The 15,838-nt window shown below is 42.5% G+C and overlaps 1 protein-coding gene across 2 annotated transcripts in view; it reads left to right on the forward strand.

The window, feature by feature from the left end:
* MMRN1 (multimerin 1) overlaps positions 1 to 10,124 on the forward strand; it is a 310,831-nt gene extending 300,707 nt beyond the window's left edge. For both annotated transcript variants that reach the window (XM_085635412.1, XM_085635402.1), the window contains exon 8: positions 6,588 to 10,124. In XM_085635412.1, coding sequence (XP_085491538.1) covers positions 6,588 to 7,009 — 422 coding nt within the window. In that variant the 3' untranslated portion in view covers positions 7,010 to 10,124. The remainder of the gene's footprint in view (positions 1 to 6,587) is intronic.
* The last annotated feature ends 5,714 nt before the right edge of the window (positions 10,125 to 15,838 follow it).

A 15,838-nucleotide genomic window follows, 5' to 3' on the forward strand; every position in this document is an offset into this window, starting at 1 on the left:
TACACTTCCTCTCACTCTTACCGCTTGCCTGGCAAGTTTGGCAAGACCTATAATGTGCATCTGACTTTGTTCGCATTTTGGACCAAAAGAAGTGGATGACAAGCCTGTCACATGTTTTGTCCCACCCTAAAAGTCCTGCCAAAGGCACACCATAAGCCAGACCCAGTATGAAGGTCCTGAAGTGCAGGGGTAACATCAGCTCACGGGCTGACGCAGGCTCTGCTACCTTAGGCTCGCTGTATAGGAGACCATTTTCCCAGTAGCGCCAGTGTGATCCATACTGATCACCATCTGCCTGGTTTGCAGCCTGCTGCCGCAAACCATCTAGAGAAGCATATTCTCTCTACTCCCTGCAGACCTCCTCACTGGTGGGACCCCTTCTTGCTGCCAATGGGTCAGCTCAGATAAGTCCCCACGTTCAGCCACTTGCTCTCCTTTAGGTTCTGGGGCATCCCCCTCTAGGTTATCCTCCTTCAGGACCGTGGTAACTTCAGGAGCAGGTTTCCCACACCCCTTTCCCTTTCTCATGGCAGGTGCCCGGGCCACTTTTTCAGACTCCAGGTTCTTCTGATCACTCTGTCTGGCTGCCATGGACCGAGTGGTCATACATGCTCACTCTGGCAACCCAAGCATCTCCAAGTGAGACCTGAGCTCCACATCCCTCCACAGGGACTGCTCCAGATGGTTACCTAGCAGACAATCTACAGGCATGGTAGGGCTCACAATCACCCTCAAGGGACCTGAGATCCCCCACCTCAAAGGGAACCTGCGCCACCTTACATTGGCGCTCTGAGTTGTCCACAGCAACTACTTGGTGGAATGGACCAGGGACTACTTGCTCCTCAGATACCAGGTGACACCAGACTGAGGTCACACTGCCTCCAGTATCTCTGAGAACCACAATCCTTTGCCCATAGATGGTCACCCAGGTGCTTTATTTCTTTGTTTTTGCAGGCAATAGGCTGCCCTGGACCATCTCAATGTCCCCTAGTGAGACAAGAATCATATCTGTGGGATTTTCACCCTCCTCCCCTAGCACTACACAAGCCAACACCTCGGACTGCCCACCGATGGGTGACTGTGCCCACTTGGGGCTGTTTGGATTCCCCTTGATGTGGCCCACCTGGTTACATGCAAAGCGTGTATGGGTTCCAGTCCCTGCAGGTTTTCCTGAAGAGGCCCATGGTTCATTATCGCCTGGGGGGCAGAAATCCTCACTCTGGGTACTAGTCTGGAGCCCTTTAGAGAACTCCTTTGCTTTACTCTTGTCCCCCTCCACTCTTCTGCTGGGTACCCTACCCTCCTTTGGAAGAGTGACCAAATACACTTTCTTGTGGACCCTAGTACTCACCCAGTGGTCCGCCTCTATAGCAATCTTCCTGGGGTCAGTCAGCTTACTATCTGTCAAGTGCTGGTGCAGATCTGAAAAACATATACTAGCCAAGTGCTCTCACAAAATCTAATTAAACAGGCCCTGAAAATCTGTCATATTACTGCCCTTCACCCAACCATCCAGTGACCTGCCAACACAATCTACACATTCTAACCAGGTCTGGGAATCAGTTTTCTTACTTCCTCTAAACTGATTCCTGAACTTGTCAGGAGTGAGACCATACCTTGTGAGAAGGGCCTCCTTCATGTCAGTGTAGATTAGGTCATACCCCTTACCCAAAGCCAACAATGTGCCCCTCCCCTCCTCTGAGAAGTAGGTCCACAATCCTGCTCCCCAATCCTTCTCAGGGACCCCATTCATAGCCTTGAAACCACCTCTGGATATCATCCCTCTTCTTGTACTCCTTTCCTACATTCTTAGGAATGTGTACTGTTCTATCTGAGGAACTGCTGCCACCATGTGAGCTGGACCTACTCCTCTGATCCAGCTCCTTTACTCTAAGCTCCTGCTCTAACATCATCCTTTTCTCTTCTGTTGCCAGCTCGAGCCTCTCCAGCTCCATTGCATCTCTCCTTGCTCCCAGCCTGTCCTCCAGCTCCTCTGGGCACAGACTACTTCTGCCTGGCCTGGAGGGTCCCTCCCCTCCCAAAAGCACATTAACCCTAGAAATAGGCTCCTCGGCCTCCACACTAAGATCCCCATACTGCCCACAGGCATTGCTGACTGCTACCCAGGGCCTCAGTGCCTTCTGTATCTCCTCTTTCCTGGTTAGGCCTCTGACTGGACTTTGCAAATATCATTCAACTCCTTCTCATTGTAGGATTCCAACCTTTCCTCCTCAAAAGTCACTTCTAGGGATGCAACTGATTATGCTCTTGACTCAGGCATGATGCAGTAGAAAGTTCAAACGCAAAACAAATGGGAAGATCAAAAATAAACCAAAACAAAACAGTATGTGGTAAGTAGTGGTCTACGATATGGTAGTGGTGTACACTAATCACTGTAGGCCAAATGCAAATGCAAGTCCTATTCTCACTGCTGACAACCAATGTTAGAAATTGGGGTTTCTAGTTGGCAGAGGTATGCACCCTGTCCAAGTAGGGACCCTTCATTCTAAACAGGGTAAGGTAATTACACATCTAAAATAACCCCTGCTCACTCCCTTAATAGCTTGGCATGAGCAGTAAGGCTTATGTCAGAGACAATATGTAAAGCATTTGCACATAACACCCAGAAATACAGTGAAAACACTGCAAAGGAACACCATACCAGTTTTAGAAAAATAGCCTTATCTGTTTAAAACAAGGCTAAAACAATAATAATCCAGCATACCGTGATCAAAATACAAATATTGCAAAAATAGACTTACAATACAGTTCCTTGAAGTTGATAGTTCCATCCGGGGCTATCACGGCGTCATGAACAAACAAATCCAACAGTTCAGGCTGACAGCAGCATCGTGGTCAGCTACAGTGTCGGGAAGACCCACAAACAGTACCTTGGAAATGCAGGGCTTTGTGGATCTTGCCATGAGATCCGAAGAAGCTGCGTCAGCAGGTGTCAGCTTCAGAGGTCAGTACTGGAGTCGGCGGGCCCCTGAAGTTACACACGTTGCAGATTGAACTCCATGAGGTTGAAGTTAGGAGTGCTGACGCTGGTAGACGTCAGGACTGTGGTGCGCAGTGCAGCGGTGCAGCATTCTGTGCCCTCAGGTCACGGTGCATGCAGTGTCTCTGTGACAACATCCAGCGGTGTTGGAGAGACCGGGGCAGTGCTCATTGCAGTGCTGGCAGGTCATGGTGCAAGCAGCGTTGTCGTCACTGCTGAAGCGATGTCATCTGTAGACGGTTTGGAGTCGATGGCACTGGTATTGGTGGGCTAAGGCTGCAGTGTGGATGGGGCGATGCTTTGAGTATCTTTCTAGAGTACCTGCACTTTAACACTGAATAGCAGTGAAAAAGTGCGCAGAAACACTGAACCAGCAAAAACAAAGTCCAGCATACCATCAAAAGCAGAAGGTCAGAAAGCAAAAAGACAGGGGTAAAAGATTTCAGGTCCAACAGCACCCTATCGACAAGATATGCAGGGGGCATTGCAACCCTTTTCTTTTGACATAGGGCAGGACAGATAGAAGGCTTGTTACACTGCCCTAAGCCAAAATGTTGTAAATATACCCCTTGGGCCACTTGAGACCGCAGACATGCTTTTTAAAATGTACAATAGGCAAAATGCTTTCAGTAACTAGTAAAATGCAATCACAGACATGGTGGTCTGTATACCCCAGCAGACCACCATCCCTGTGATGGGGGCTATTCCTAATGGGTTGCAAATTGCAACGTACCTCATTAATATTCATGAGGCAGGTAAATTTGCGACCTACTAGGAATCACTATTTGGGAATACAAAAATGTGTACATTAGGAATACCCATACCCTAATTGCGATTAGGAGATCATCGCAAGTAGAAAATTGGGATCCCTAATGTTTATACATATGGCCCTTTGTCTTGAATCCCACTGTACTTTATAATTAGACATGTACATATTAAATATCAAATGCATCACACTGTTCTGCAGAGCTGTTTGTAATGGAAATGTGTTACATAAATGCTGCATAATTTGACTTTCCTTGACACATAATTTAGTCCTTCCGACTTGCATAATTCTAGTGTCCCTGCTCATAATTACGAAAAGGTTAAAACCTTCCTCTTCTGTCAAGCTTTTGATATTTTAACACATTTTTAGAGTAGCACTAATCTCAAATAAGAGCCAAATGTGAATGCTTGTATCTGTACCCTCTCACTGCGAAACTGCCTCTGTGGTCATATTGTGTTCTTTAAGGCACTAATACCAGAAAGGAATAAGAACATTGAATGATTCTAAGCAACTACAAACAACCAATCATTGTACAGGCAAGTTGATTTGCCAGTGCCCTACTAAGTGAAATAATTAAAAACATTCACCCTGCACCTTTTCCCCTGAAGGTGGATGTTGATTTCAGTCAGGACTATGCCTGGCTATTATCATATATTGTGGACACTTTGGGGCATAATTACTGAGGGCTTCCATCGCCCTTCTGTCACTCATGTCATTGCAAGACAATGCAAGTCCTTAAATGATATTTAGTAAGCCACGCAAAGCCACCTTGCGTAGCTTTATGTGATTTAATAAATCCAAAGTAATGCAAGGCATTGCACATCACTGCCTTGCATTATTTTGCAGCAGGGAGCCAATCAATTGGTGGAGTGTTGGCCTTCCCTTGTATGCAACCATAGTTTTGGATACAATACACATGTTTCAAAGTCAGTAAACCTAGGGTAGTGCCAAAATGCTGCACCTCCCTGACCACCCCGCAGTGAGTTGAAATAAATGTATTTCTCCTCATTACTTCCTCTTTCTATGCATGCTGCATTCTGTAGCATGCATAGAATACCGAAAATGTCTCCAAGGATTGTTTGTGTGCAGGAAGATGTCCTTTCCAGCAAAAAAATAATCCTGTTTGTAACACAGGCACCCTTGCAGCTTGGAGCAAGGTTGCCTGCATTGGCCGTAGGCTCCCACATGCACCAGCGCTAGAGAACAGAAGAAACATACCATATCTTAGTATATATGGCACATTTCTGCTGTTTCCCCTTCATGCAACGCAACACAGTAAATTGTCTTGCTGCGTTGTGTTACATGAAATATTGTAAAATATGCCCGTATGCTTCTGTTATCTACATATGCAATGTTAGTTCTCATCACTGTTAAAAACTATCATTGTTATTTTGATGATAATGTGGATTTTTCTTCAAAATCAGAGTTATTACTTTATTTATGGTTGGTGAAAGCTAACAGATGCCAATTTAATTGCAAAGTCTTCACATTTCCAAGTTTGGTTAGTTGAGATTTTTGAATGTTTTCTTCGAGATTTTCATCCAAGGGAAATTTATGTTCGTGCTGTAGAGAATCATGGGGCATATTATCAAGGGCAGGCGATAACATTAACGCCGCTTTAGCGTCCGTTTTCGGGCGAAAAGTGGCGATAATGTTATCGCTTTATTAACAAGGACACTCTAGCGCGTGTTTCTTTGCCTTAGCGCCCAGTTTCCTATCGCCTCGTCTCGCCTCGTTAATGAGATGCAAGGTAGGCGTGCCCCTTACAACTACATTATAAAATATCGCTAACGGTGCTTCGCTGTATTTACAACGAAGCCCCGTCCGGTTTATCGCTGAATTTTTTCGCGCTAACTGGGCCTTAACGCTGGAATTTAACGTCTGTTAAATTCCACACTAAGGTATACCTAACAAGGGAGGTGGATTGTGTGGCCAAGACCACAGGCCCTATCATCAAGGATATTTCCGTTTTCCATGGAACAACGCTGGAAAACCAGCGTTGTTCCATGGAAAACGGCAATATCCCCACTATTGCTGGAATATTTATCGCCATGGCGCTGAGCGTTGTTAATACAGCGCGAACACGTCGATAAGTTCCAGCGATAGCAGGTGATAGGAAAATGCACGCTAAGATCGGCCTGCGATAATTATTGCTGCTGCTTGCAATTATGCCCTCTATGCGTAGACTATATGGGAGAGAGATCGCAGTCTTTATGCGAGATGTGAATGAGAAATCATACGACCCAGAGGAATCCGCAGGATCAAGCAATGAAGAAAGTATGGAAAGTATTTTTCAAACGTAAATGGAGAAAGGGAATTCTTCACTTGGGATATTGGTTTCATGTGAAATTAAACAGAAGCAGGCGATAACCGAAATGGAATAATTACATCTTTTTAAAGACATGTCTGTGTTCCGACTTAACCTGTTATTTGAATTTGCTATTTATTATCTTCATAGACCTCACACTGCGTAAAAAATAGTTGATCACGATTATCGAAAAATTAAGATTAAACATGTCATTGTTATTGTAGGTATTGGCACAAATGTACACGCCAAAATGCATGAATATAATTGAGATGAACGGAGTATATATACAAATTCTGTTAGTACAAGGGGATGTCAGGTCTGTTTTTACCCAACAATGTAATATTTTATCTATTTTCACATTATTAGAATACTTTGCTCACAAATCCCAATAGTTGACAACAAATTAAACTACATAAATTAACTATTCCATTATAACTTTCAAAGAAATAGTAATACACTTGTCCCTCATGGTATATACAAGACTAACAGTGCTATGTGTTCTTGTCTTGCAGATTTTTCCAAAGGATCCTATAGATATGCACCCATGGTTACGTTCTTTGTCTCTCACACCTATGGAATGACTCTGCCGGGTCCGATCAAATTCAACAACCTGTACGTCAACTATGGGGCTTCCTATGCTCCAAGAAGTGGAAAATTCATTGTTCCGTACCTTGGGGTCTATGTGTTCAAGTACACAATTGAGTCCTTCAGCCCACGAGTCTCTGGATACTTAGTGGTTGATGGAATAGATAAGTTGGCATTCCAGTCTGAAAATATTAACAACAGCTTATACAGTGATAGGGTTATTACAGGGGATGCTCTGTTAGAGTTGAACTATGGACAAGAGGTCTGGCTGAGACTGGCAACAGGATCTATTCCTGCAAAATATCCCCCTATTACTACATTTGGTGGTTTCTTGTTGTACCGCACATAATGCCATAATATCATCTTCATGAATCAACTTGTGGTCTTGCTTTTGACATGCATTTCTTAGCAGGCTACTTGATCTGATGGTGGTTTCCATTTGAGATCAAAGTAATTTTTTCTTGGAACAATTTAAGGAAAGAGTATGAACTACTACCCTCATTATATAATCTCATAGTGCTACTCATACATTTTAAGAAACCAGTGCTCCCAAATTACTCTGTTATGAGCACTTCATGCAATGTTCAGTAAGCAGTATTACTTTTACTTACTGGTTGAAGCTCTAGTTCCTCCTTTGTAACCCAAACAAGGGTTGGAATGATATGGAATTACACTGTAGAGATCTTCAAATAAAGTTGGTAGCAGGACCATGTTCCCAGGTAAAACCGATGTTAATAATTTCTTTCAATAAGAACATCCAATGTATATTCAGTTTTTTTTAATTCCATACGCAAAAGTAATATATAACTCAGTCAATTAAGTGACATATTGGTCGCTTAAGGCCCATTCTTAGAGTTGCTGGTCTGAACAGCAAAGTAGGGCAAATTAAGTGGGTGGGGGTATTTAACAATTGTAGAAATGCCCTTAGGACAGTCACCCAACCAAGGATCGAATATTGGAATTTGAACATGGAAAAATAGAAAGAGAAACACTTGAATATTAAAGCAGAAAGTCAAATCTTGCCATTTTTGGCCTTGTCTACTCTAAAGTCTTATTTGGAACTCCCAACATGCCAAAATAGCCTTAGAGCCCACTGCAGTGAGATATACCATTTATTTGGGCCCTGAGCCTGAAATATAGACCCAGGAAGCACATGAGGTCTATAGCAAGGGAGATGACCTCTGACAATCTGTATAACCCAAGGTGTAAAGCTTACAAATCTGTTAAAACATCCACTCATTAATCATAGAATATTCTAAATTGAGCAGGAAGAAACTGAAAAACACCCATTGGAATGTTGAAGTAGAAAGCCTATGCCAGCTATTATTGGCCCTTAGCCACTCTTATGTCTTCAATGGAGCTCCCAACAGTCCAGTGCTCTAATATAACATTATAGCAAACTTCCAATGGGTGCACTCATCGTTAAAAGCCTACCACCTTAGTTATAGACCGGAGCCGCAGGCAAGGACCTTTAACAAGGGATCAAGTTTAATGACCTTAGGCAGAAGGGCTAAGATGCTGTGACAACATTCTGTCCACTCAGGCTAGAATGCTCTTACTTAAACAGGGAGAAACAGAAAGACGCATATTAGAATATTGCAGTACAACGCTTTTAGCAGTTATTTCTGACCCTCAAACTCTCTGTTGTCTTCAGTGGTGCTCTCAACATTCCAATGTTCTACTCATGTTTCTATTTCACATGTAAGCTTTATTTTAAGCCCTGTAGCTTGCCTGTATGTCATTTTACAGTGCCATTTGCCTGATATTTTATAGTGCCATGTTAGTACAGTACAATGCTATATAGGCAGCAGGCCTACTATAAGTTCACACATTTAGCCAACAGCATGTCTAGGTGGTGTGTTTGAAGGTTTGGGCACTATCAAACATTGGGAACTATCCAACATGACACTTTGTATATGAGCTAGATTTTGTTTTTTATTCTGCTTTGGTCAAAGCAAAAATTCCCTATACCTTAGTCAAAAAATAAAGTCCTACAGCTCCACTTTTCAGTTAGGAATTAAACAGAAAATGTGCTGGATTCTACTGCCTGCTTCTCGTTTTATCATTGTACAGCATCATGACTTCAGTCTTTAAGTACAACTTACATTGAACAGAATTCTCAAACGTTGGGAAAGTGAAATTTAAATACAGAAAAAGTGTTATCTGCCATAAAGTATTACATTTTTAAAATAAGTCTCCATTACTACATTGTAAGTGTGTGTGTGTTTCATTTGTATTCTGCTCCGAGTTTATAAAACTATGATAATCGATTTTCAAAAATGTTTTTGATTCTATCCTAGCTGTTTCCAAATGGTGTTGTGAGGAGTTTGAACTTGCTAAGTCAGGTTGGGTTGCAAGCCAGTTCACAAGTTTCAATTAAAAAAAAAAAAAAAACATGGGCGCTTAGGTGTCCCTTCCCTACAGCTAGAAACAGTTCCTGCAGCAGTGAATCACCGCTCAGGGCAGTGAGTGTATTACTGCATCTCGACAGCTACCTTTGGACCATTTTTTATGCTCCCAGGAGATAGAACTGAGTGCTACCCTCTGTCTCGCCCCTAATGGTGGCCCATTTAGAAACAGTCCCTCGATCCAGTCCCTGTTGATGCCCTTCAACCCTTGCCCCCAGGTAACATTTGTGTCTCCGCCCCTATACCCTCTCCATCTATCCCACCTGCTTGGTGACGAATTGTTAAGAGGTGGCTCTGGATTGGCTGGGGCTAGATACCCACGCCAAAAAAGAGCAGGCAGAAGGAACAGAAGAATTTGGCTTTTACTTTTCAAATTTGGGCTAAGTAGGGAAACTTTACCTGCTTTCAATCAGGCAAAGTTCCATAATTTGCCTAAAAAGGCAAAGCATAACATCCACCCAGCCGTTGTACTGTTCTCACTAGACTTTCGAGACAATTAAATCCTACCTCCATGTTAGGATTCCTGCCCCATTTCTTATGTGTGTAGAAGTGTTGCAGTTCAAAGGTAAGTCAAACCTAAATTAAGAATCACTCTAACTCCAAACCCCTTGTGAATCTCCTCTTCTCTATACAAGGTGTCTCTAAAAGTCTGCCTCAATTCATTACAAATGTTCCTCAGGTTTGCCAGAGTCTAAAAGATTAAGCAGAGAATATAAAAAGAAGGTGTATTTGAATGTTGTTCTTAGAACCTAAAAGCACTTGTTTGAATACATTGTAACATTGTGCAGCATAAAAAAGTGCTGCTATGAATTGAAAAAGGCAGTAAATCGAATAGTGGATCACATTGAAATAGCTCTAGCTTCTTTGTATGCTCTTTGGGTGCGCAATGTGTATAAGATGTTACTTTTGTAAAAAAAAAAGTTTGAATTTTTTAAAATCTAAGCACTTTGTGCATAATGAACAACAAAGCTTGCACAAAACTTGCAACTGTCTCAATAAAACCCTGCAAATGGAACTAAACCGTAATATGCAGTAATAAACAGGAATTCACATAAATTTATTTGTGTGACTTTTTTTTATCTCAATCGACAAAACATACCTGCATGGATGATAAGCAGTGTTTATAGTTCTGTCAGAGCCCAGGTCATAAAATGGAGCATAAAGGGGGACTCCTTTGAATATTATTTTGATTCTTTAGAGGAGGTGACCTTTTGATCGGTCAGTAGTTCTATGAGGTCTCCAAGGGAGAGAGTCATTCTTTTTAGGTCTGGTCTCAAGAGAGCTTTGCAAAACACAGAGTATACACACAGATGGAGATTTGGTTTAGCCTCCTTTAGCCATAGTTTTGTCTAATTTACCATTAGTGCCGCTTGACAAAAGTATCACTAAAATCTTGGTTTACATTTTGTTAAAGGTATCAACTACATTTTGCCTGAGCAAAAAGAGGTATTTCCTCTTAATATCATTATATGTTTTATTAGGTGCTTTAATCTACTTTAACCCCTTCGCTGCTAGGCCTTTTCTCCCCCTGTGCTAAGCCTTTTTTTGGCTATTTGGGGTAGTGCGTGCTTAGGCCCGTGTAACTTTTTGACCACATAAGGTATCCACGCCAAATTTGCATACTTTTCTTCCAACATCATGGGGATTCTAAAGGTACCCAGGATTTGTGGATTCCCCTGGAGGGGACCCAGAAATTAGCCAAAATACAGCTAATTTTTCATTTTTTGGGGGAAAAATGCGAAAAAAGGGTTGCAAATGAAAGCGTCTGGGGTTTTCCCTGCAAATGGTATCAAAAAAGGGTTTGTGGGGCTGAAATCGCCATTTTCCCAGCTTTCAGGGAATGACTGACCTTTGTCAGAAAATCAACATTTTTTACACGGTTTTGGCATTTTTCTGGGACATAGCCTATTTTACTATTTTTTGTGCTTTCAACCTCCTTCCAGTTAATGGTAGAAATAGGTATGAAAGCAATAATGGATCCTGGAAAGCTATACATTTTAGAAAATTAGACAACATTTTGAATTCAGCAAGGGGTCATTTGTGTTGATCCATCAAGGTTTCTTTATAGAAACTAACAGTTAAATATAGGAAAAATTGAAAATTAGTTGAAAAAAACAGCCTTTTGTGTCAACGTTTTCACCTGTAACTTCTTCTAATTATGACACCTCTTTGAAAGCAATATACTGTTACATCCGCTGGACCTCACTGGTTGTGGGGATATATAGGATTTGTAGGTTCACCAAGAACCCGACGAACCCAGAGTCAAAAAACGAGCAGCAATTAGCAATGGCTTTTTATTATGAACCGGATACATAGCAATTATTGTGGGAAAATGTATACATGGAAAAATCGGTATGAAAGACACCTATGTATTTCTGAAATGGGAACAAAATTTAGAGTTTAGAAACAGTAGATATTTGCACATTTCCGAAATTGGGAATACTCATAATAGCATGAGAATTACCGGTCATTTTTTAAAATGACTTCTTTTTTACACAATGTCTTTCATTTGGAAGGCAGAATGCATCAAAAGTCAATAGGTAATAACAGTTGCCTTACAAATCTGAATTACCCTAAGCCTCCCGATGAAAATGGTACCTCACTTGTGTGGGTAGGCATAGTGCCCACGACAGGAAATGGCTCAAAACCCAACGTGAACACACCACATTTTCACAATGAAAAATTACCCTTTTTTTGCAAAGTGCCTAGCTGTAGTTTTTTAACCCTAGCTCTGCCGACACCTGGGAAACCTAGCAAACCTATACATTTTTGAAAACTAGACACCCAGTCACTCCAAAAGTGGACGGACAACCAGGGGGGTTATTCCTGGATTCCTTACCGGTGTACACCCTGAAATTAGAGACATATCCAGTCCTACTGTCACACAGCATATACAGCTTAATTCCATAGCATGACCTCTTACTAGGAATGTATTGCCTAAAAACCAAGCGACCCTTGAACAACACCAAAGACTCATCCACTGCAATTTCTTTCCCTGGAGCATAGATCTCAGAAAATCGATCAACAAAGTGATCAATGACATGCTGAATCTTAAAAAGACGGTCACAATCAGGGTGATCTCGTGCCAACGCTAAACCATTATCGACAAAATGCATCATCCGAAGCAGAAGCAAATACCTATCACGACTCATGACTGCCGGAAATATAGCCGTTGCCATCAAGGGACTAGTAGACCAATATGAAGACATTGATGGCTTCCTTAGCAAGCCCATCAAAAAAGTTAAACCCAAAAACTTCTTCATCTCTTCCAGATTTGTGGGAGTCCACTGGGTAGCTCTAGAGTGGGGCTTAAGGCTGGCACTATTGTCCCTCAAAAACTGTTTGGCATACAAATTAGTCTGCTCAACAATCTCTGCCAAAAACACATGGTCTGAACAAAATGTATTGGCAAAAATGTTTCAGTATTCACTCTACACCCTGAAACACCAGTAAAGTCTGGCAATGCCGGCTGCACCATGCCTGGGGCAACCCAGAGGTCAGCACTTTCAACAGGAAGCCTTGCAGCCCCAGGCTGCAGCCCAGATGCCTCTTGCTGCACTATACCAACGGGAAGCCTTGCAGCCCCAGATGCCTCTTGCAGCACTACACCAATGTGAAGCCTTGCAGCCGCAGGCTGCAGCCCAGATGCCTCTTGCCGCACTCCACCAACGGAAAGCCTTGCAGACCCAGGCTGCAGCCCAGATGCCTTTTGCCGCACTATCGGTACATCAATGTCCTCTATAATAGGCACTTCATCTGCAATAAGAGTAGCTTCATCCGCACTGAGAGTACCTTCATCATCCGATGATTCCACGTGGAAAGAAAATTCACTGCCTGAATCGTCCCCTGCCTCCTCTGCCTCAGATGCAGAGTCACTCTCTGAACCAAGGTCAGAGGAAGACTCAAAAAGCATACCAACAACCTGCTGAGCAGTAATCCTGCGGCTAGTCACTAAGAAAGGAGACTGCACAAACAAGTCAACAACAACCAAAACTGTGTAAAATAAGTAAGTAAAAAAAGTGTGCCTTTATCACAAAGATCTATATACTCAAAAACATTACGATTCACTTACAAGAGACAGCTACACTCACCAGCACTTACTCTGCAGAGACACAGCAAAAACCAACGATATCCCACTAGAAAGAAAAAAACAAAACCAATTACTCACAAGACAACAAAATACACATTGAGCACAAATGCTAAAAGATTTTCACACTCAAAAAACAGAAGCCAAACATTCTACTATTATTACACCATTTACAAAAAAACACATTCATGCAGAAAAACATAACTCATTTACATTGTACAAAAAAAGTCTCTTACCAAACACATGCAACTACACAAACAGCAGAACTACCAGTAACGAAACCGCAACCTGGAACAGTCTAAAGAGCAAAAGCCTTGAACTAGAACAAAAAGGGAGAAATAAAGCATTACAATTGCAATTCACAAGAACTAAAACAATTAACATTATAACACGCTATGTAACTACCCAAATGGGGCCAGTAAGGCCAAATAAACTAGCAGAAATGCAGGTGATCTGTCTCCAGGGGGGGCAGAAAAGTCTTACAAATTATTTAGGCCCATAAGGAAGCGACCTTTGCCCAAGGGGTCGCTTCCATTTAAAATGTAAAACACTCCCTGGTGTCTAGTGGGGTTTTCTGCCTCGGGGGCAGAAAGGCCAAATAAACCAATCTGCCCCCAGGGGGGGCCGAAAATATATATTTTTTAAGTATGGCCCCTGGAAGCGACCCTTGCCCAAGAGGTTGCTTCCAATTTAAAAAAAAATAACAAATCCCTGGTGTCTAGTGGGCTTTTCTGCCCCCCCCCCCCCGGTCCTCAAACTGCCAAAAATCGGCTGATCAGTCCCCAGGGGGGGCAGAAAAGTCTAAAATGTATTGTCCCCCTTAGGAAGCTTCCTTTGCACCAAATAAAGCCAAAACCAAATCCCTGGTGTCTAGTGGGGGCATTCCTGGTGCACGATCGTGACACTGTGCGCTGCATTGAGACATCAGGGTAGAGGAAACACGGTTTCCTCTCCCCCGATGCCTCAAGGCATCCTAATTTGCCCCCCCCCCCGCCCCACCGGAGCAAGTAACACTCACCCTTCCTCTGGATGCGCTGGAAAGAAATGATTTCCAGCGCGTCCAGCGCTTTCTGATGACGTTGGCGCGCGCTGTGCGCGCTGACATCATGGGGAAGCGTGGGGGGGAAACTCTTCCGCTGCCACCCCCCTCTGTGGTGCTAAGATCGATGCCCCGGGGGGTGCGCCAGCACTTCCTCCAGGGACTGTGCTCATGACGGAGCGGTTCCGTGATAAGCACAGCCCAACCGATGCTCATGACGGAACCGCTCCTTCATAAGCATCGAGGGGGTTAAAAGTGCTTCCTTTGCAATGTATGAGCAATGAAGCATCAGTGTGCTTTCAGTGTAGGCACACCACATACCTACTCCTACTCTACACATACCTCTATTCCAACAAAATAATCTAAGTGTACTCCCACTTGCATATTTTCTAGTCACCCTCCAGCTCATATTGTATGTGCATGCTACTAATGCAAAGGTAAGCAAACTCTTATCATTGTGAAACCTTCAAACTCATATCTATCCTTGTTTTGAACATTTAGCGCATCAACAAATCCTGGTTTTGAGATATTCCCAATCTACCACTGACTTGCTACTTTCTAAAGGATAAACAAGTGTCTGTGACAAAATTGAATGAGTACAAAATGGGCATCCAGTTTTTATCTTCCAAAACTATCTACCAACACACTATTTATCACCCTCTAAAACCTCATAGAAAAAATTACCTCAAACCAAATTACATTTAAGAAAAACAACAAGAAAGTCAACCCTACTCTATCTTATATAACCAAGCTTTACTCCAAAGTATAGCAGCAATTCTCTTGGCCTTAGCAATACAATTGAAAATTCTTGATCTCCATGTATCATCCATTGCTTTTCTCCCATTCCTCTCTATCAACCTAGATCCATAACACCTCTGTCAAAGAAGTTGGGTACCAACATATACACACTCCAAGACCCCATAACTCTAAAATAAAGCATCTGTACCTGTCGGCAAACATCAATGAGACTGTCAAGACCTATAATTAGATCACTCATTTAATAAACAAGTCCCTGCTCCCATTCAAGATGAAAAGCAATCCTTAGTACCAATTCTCCATTTTAGTGAAGAGACTCAGGTGCATATTATAAAGGACGGTGTTAAAAATATCGCCGGTTTAGCGGCAAAAAACTACCGCTAAAGCGGCGATAATGGGCTTGATAATATGCCCTGGAGAATTGCAATAGAAGCCCATGTTCACACCAGAACATGGGCTTCTATTGGAATTCTCCAGAGCTCATTGTCAAGCCCATTATCTCCACTTTAGCGGCAGTTTTCTGCTGCTAAACCGACGACAATTTTTAACGCTGTTCTTGATAATATGCCCCTCACCTCTTATGATTATCTGAGTTATAATGTGGGAGTTGTAACCAATTAACTCTTACATATTATACATCTCACAGAAGGCCGAAAGGTTGAGTCCCTCAACACTTACCCCACTGCTTGCCTTTTTCTCCCTTCTCGACCTGACCTAAAAACTGTGCCAGACTCTAGCATGTTACTGAGAGCTCTGTCAGAAAGTAAAAGCACTAGTCAGTAGAGCAAATTTGTTTTTAAAATCCTGTGATTTTTTACATGGTGAAATCTGATGTTTTGGAAGTCTACTATAGAGAGATTCATGTGGCTTGTGCTGAAAAAGATAGCA

This window comes from Triturus cristatus, chromosome 2_1 (assembly GCF_964204655.1).
Source record: "Triturus cristatus chromosome 2_1, aTriCri1.1, whole genome shotgun sequence".
In the NCBI taxonomy this organism is placed as follows: Eukaryota; Metazoa; Chordata; class Amphibia; order Caudata; family Salamandridae; genus Triturus; species Triturus cristatus.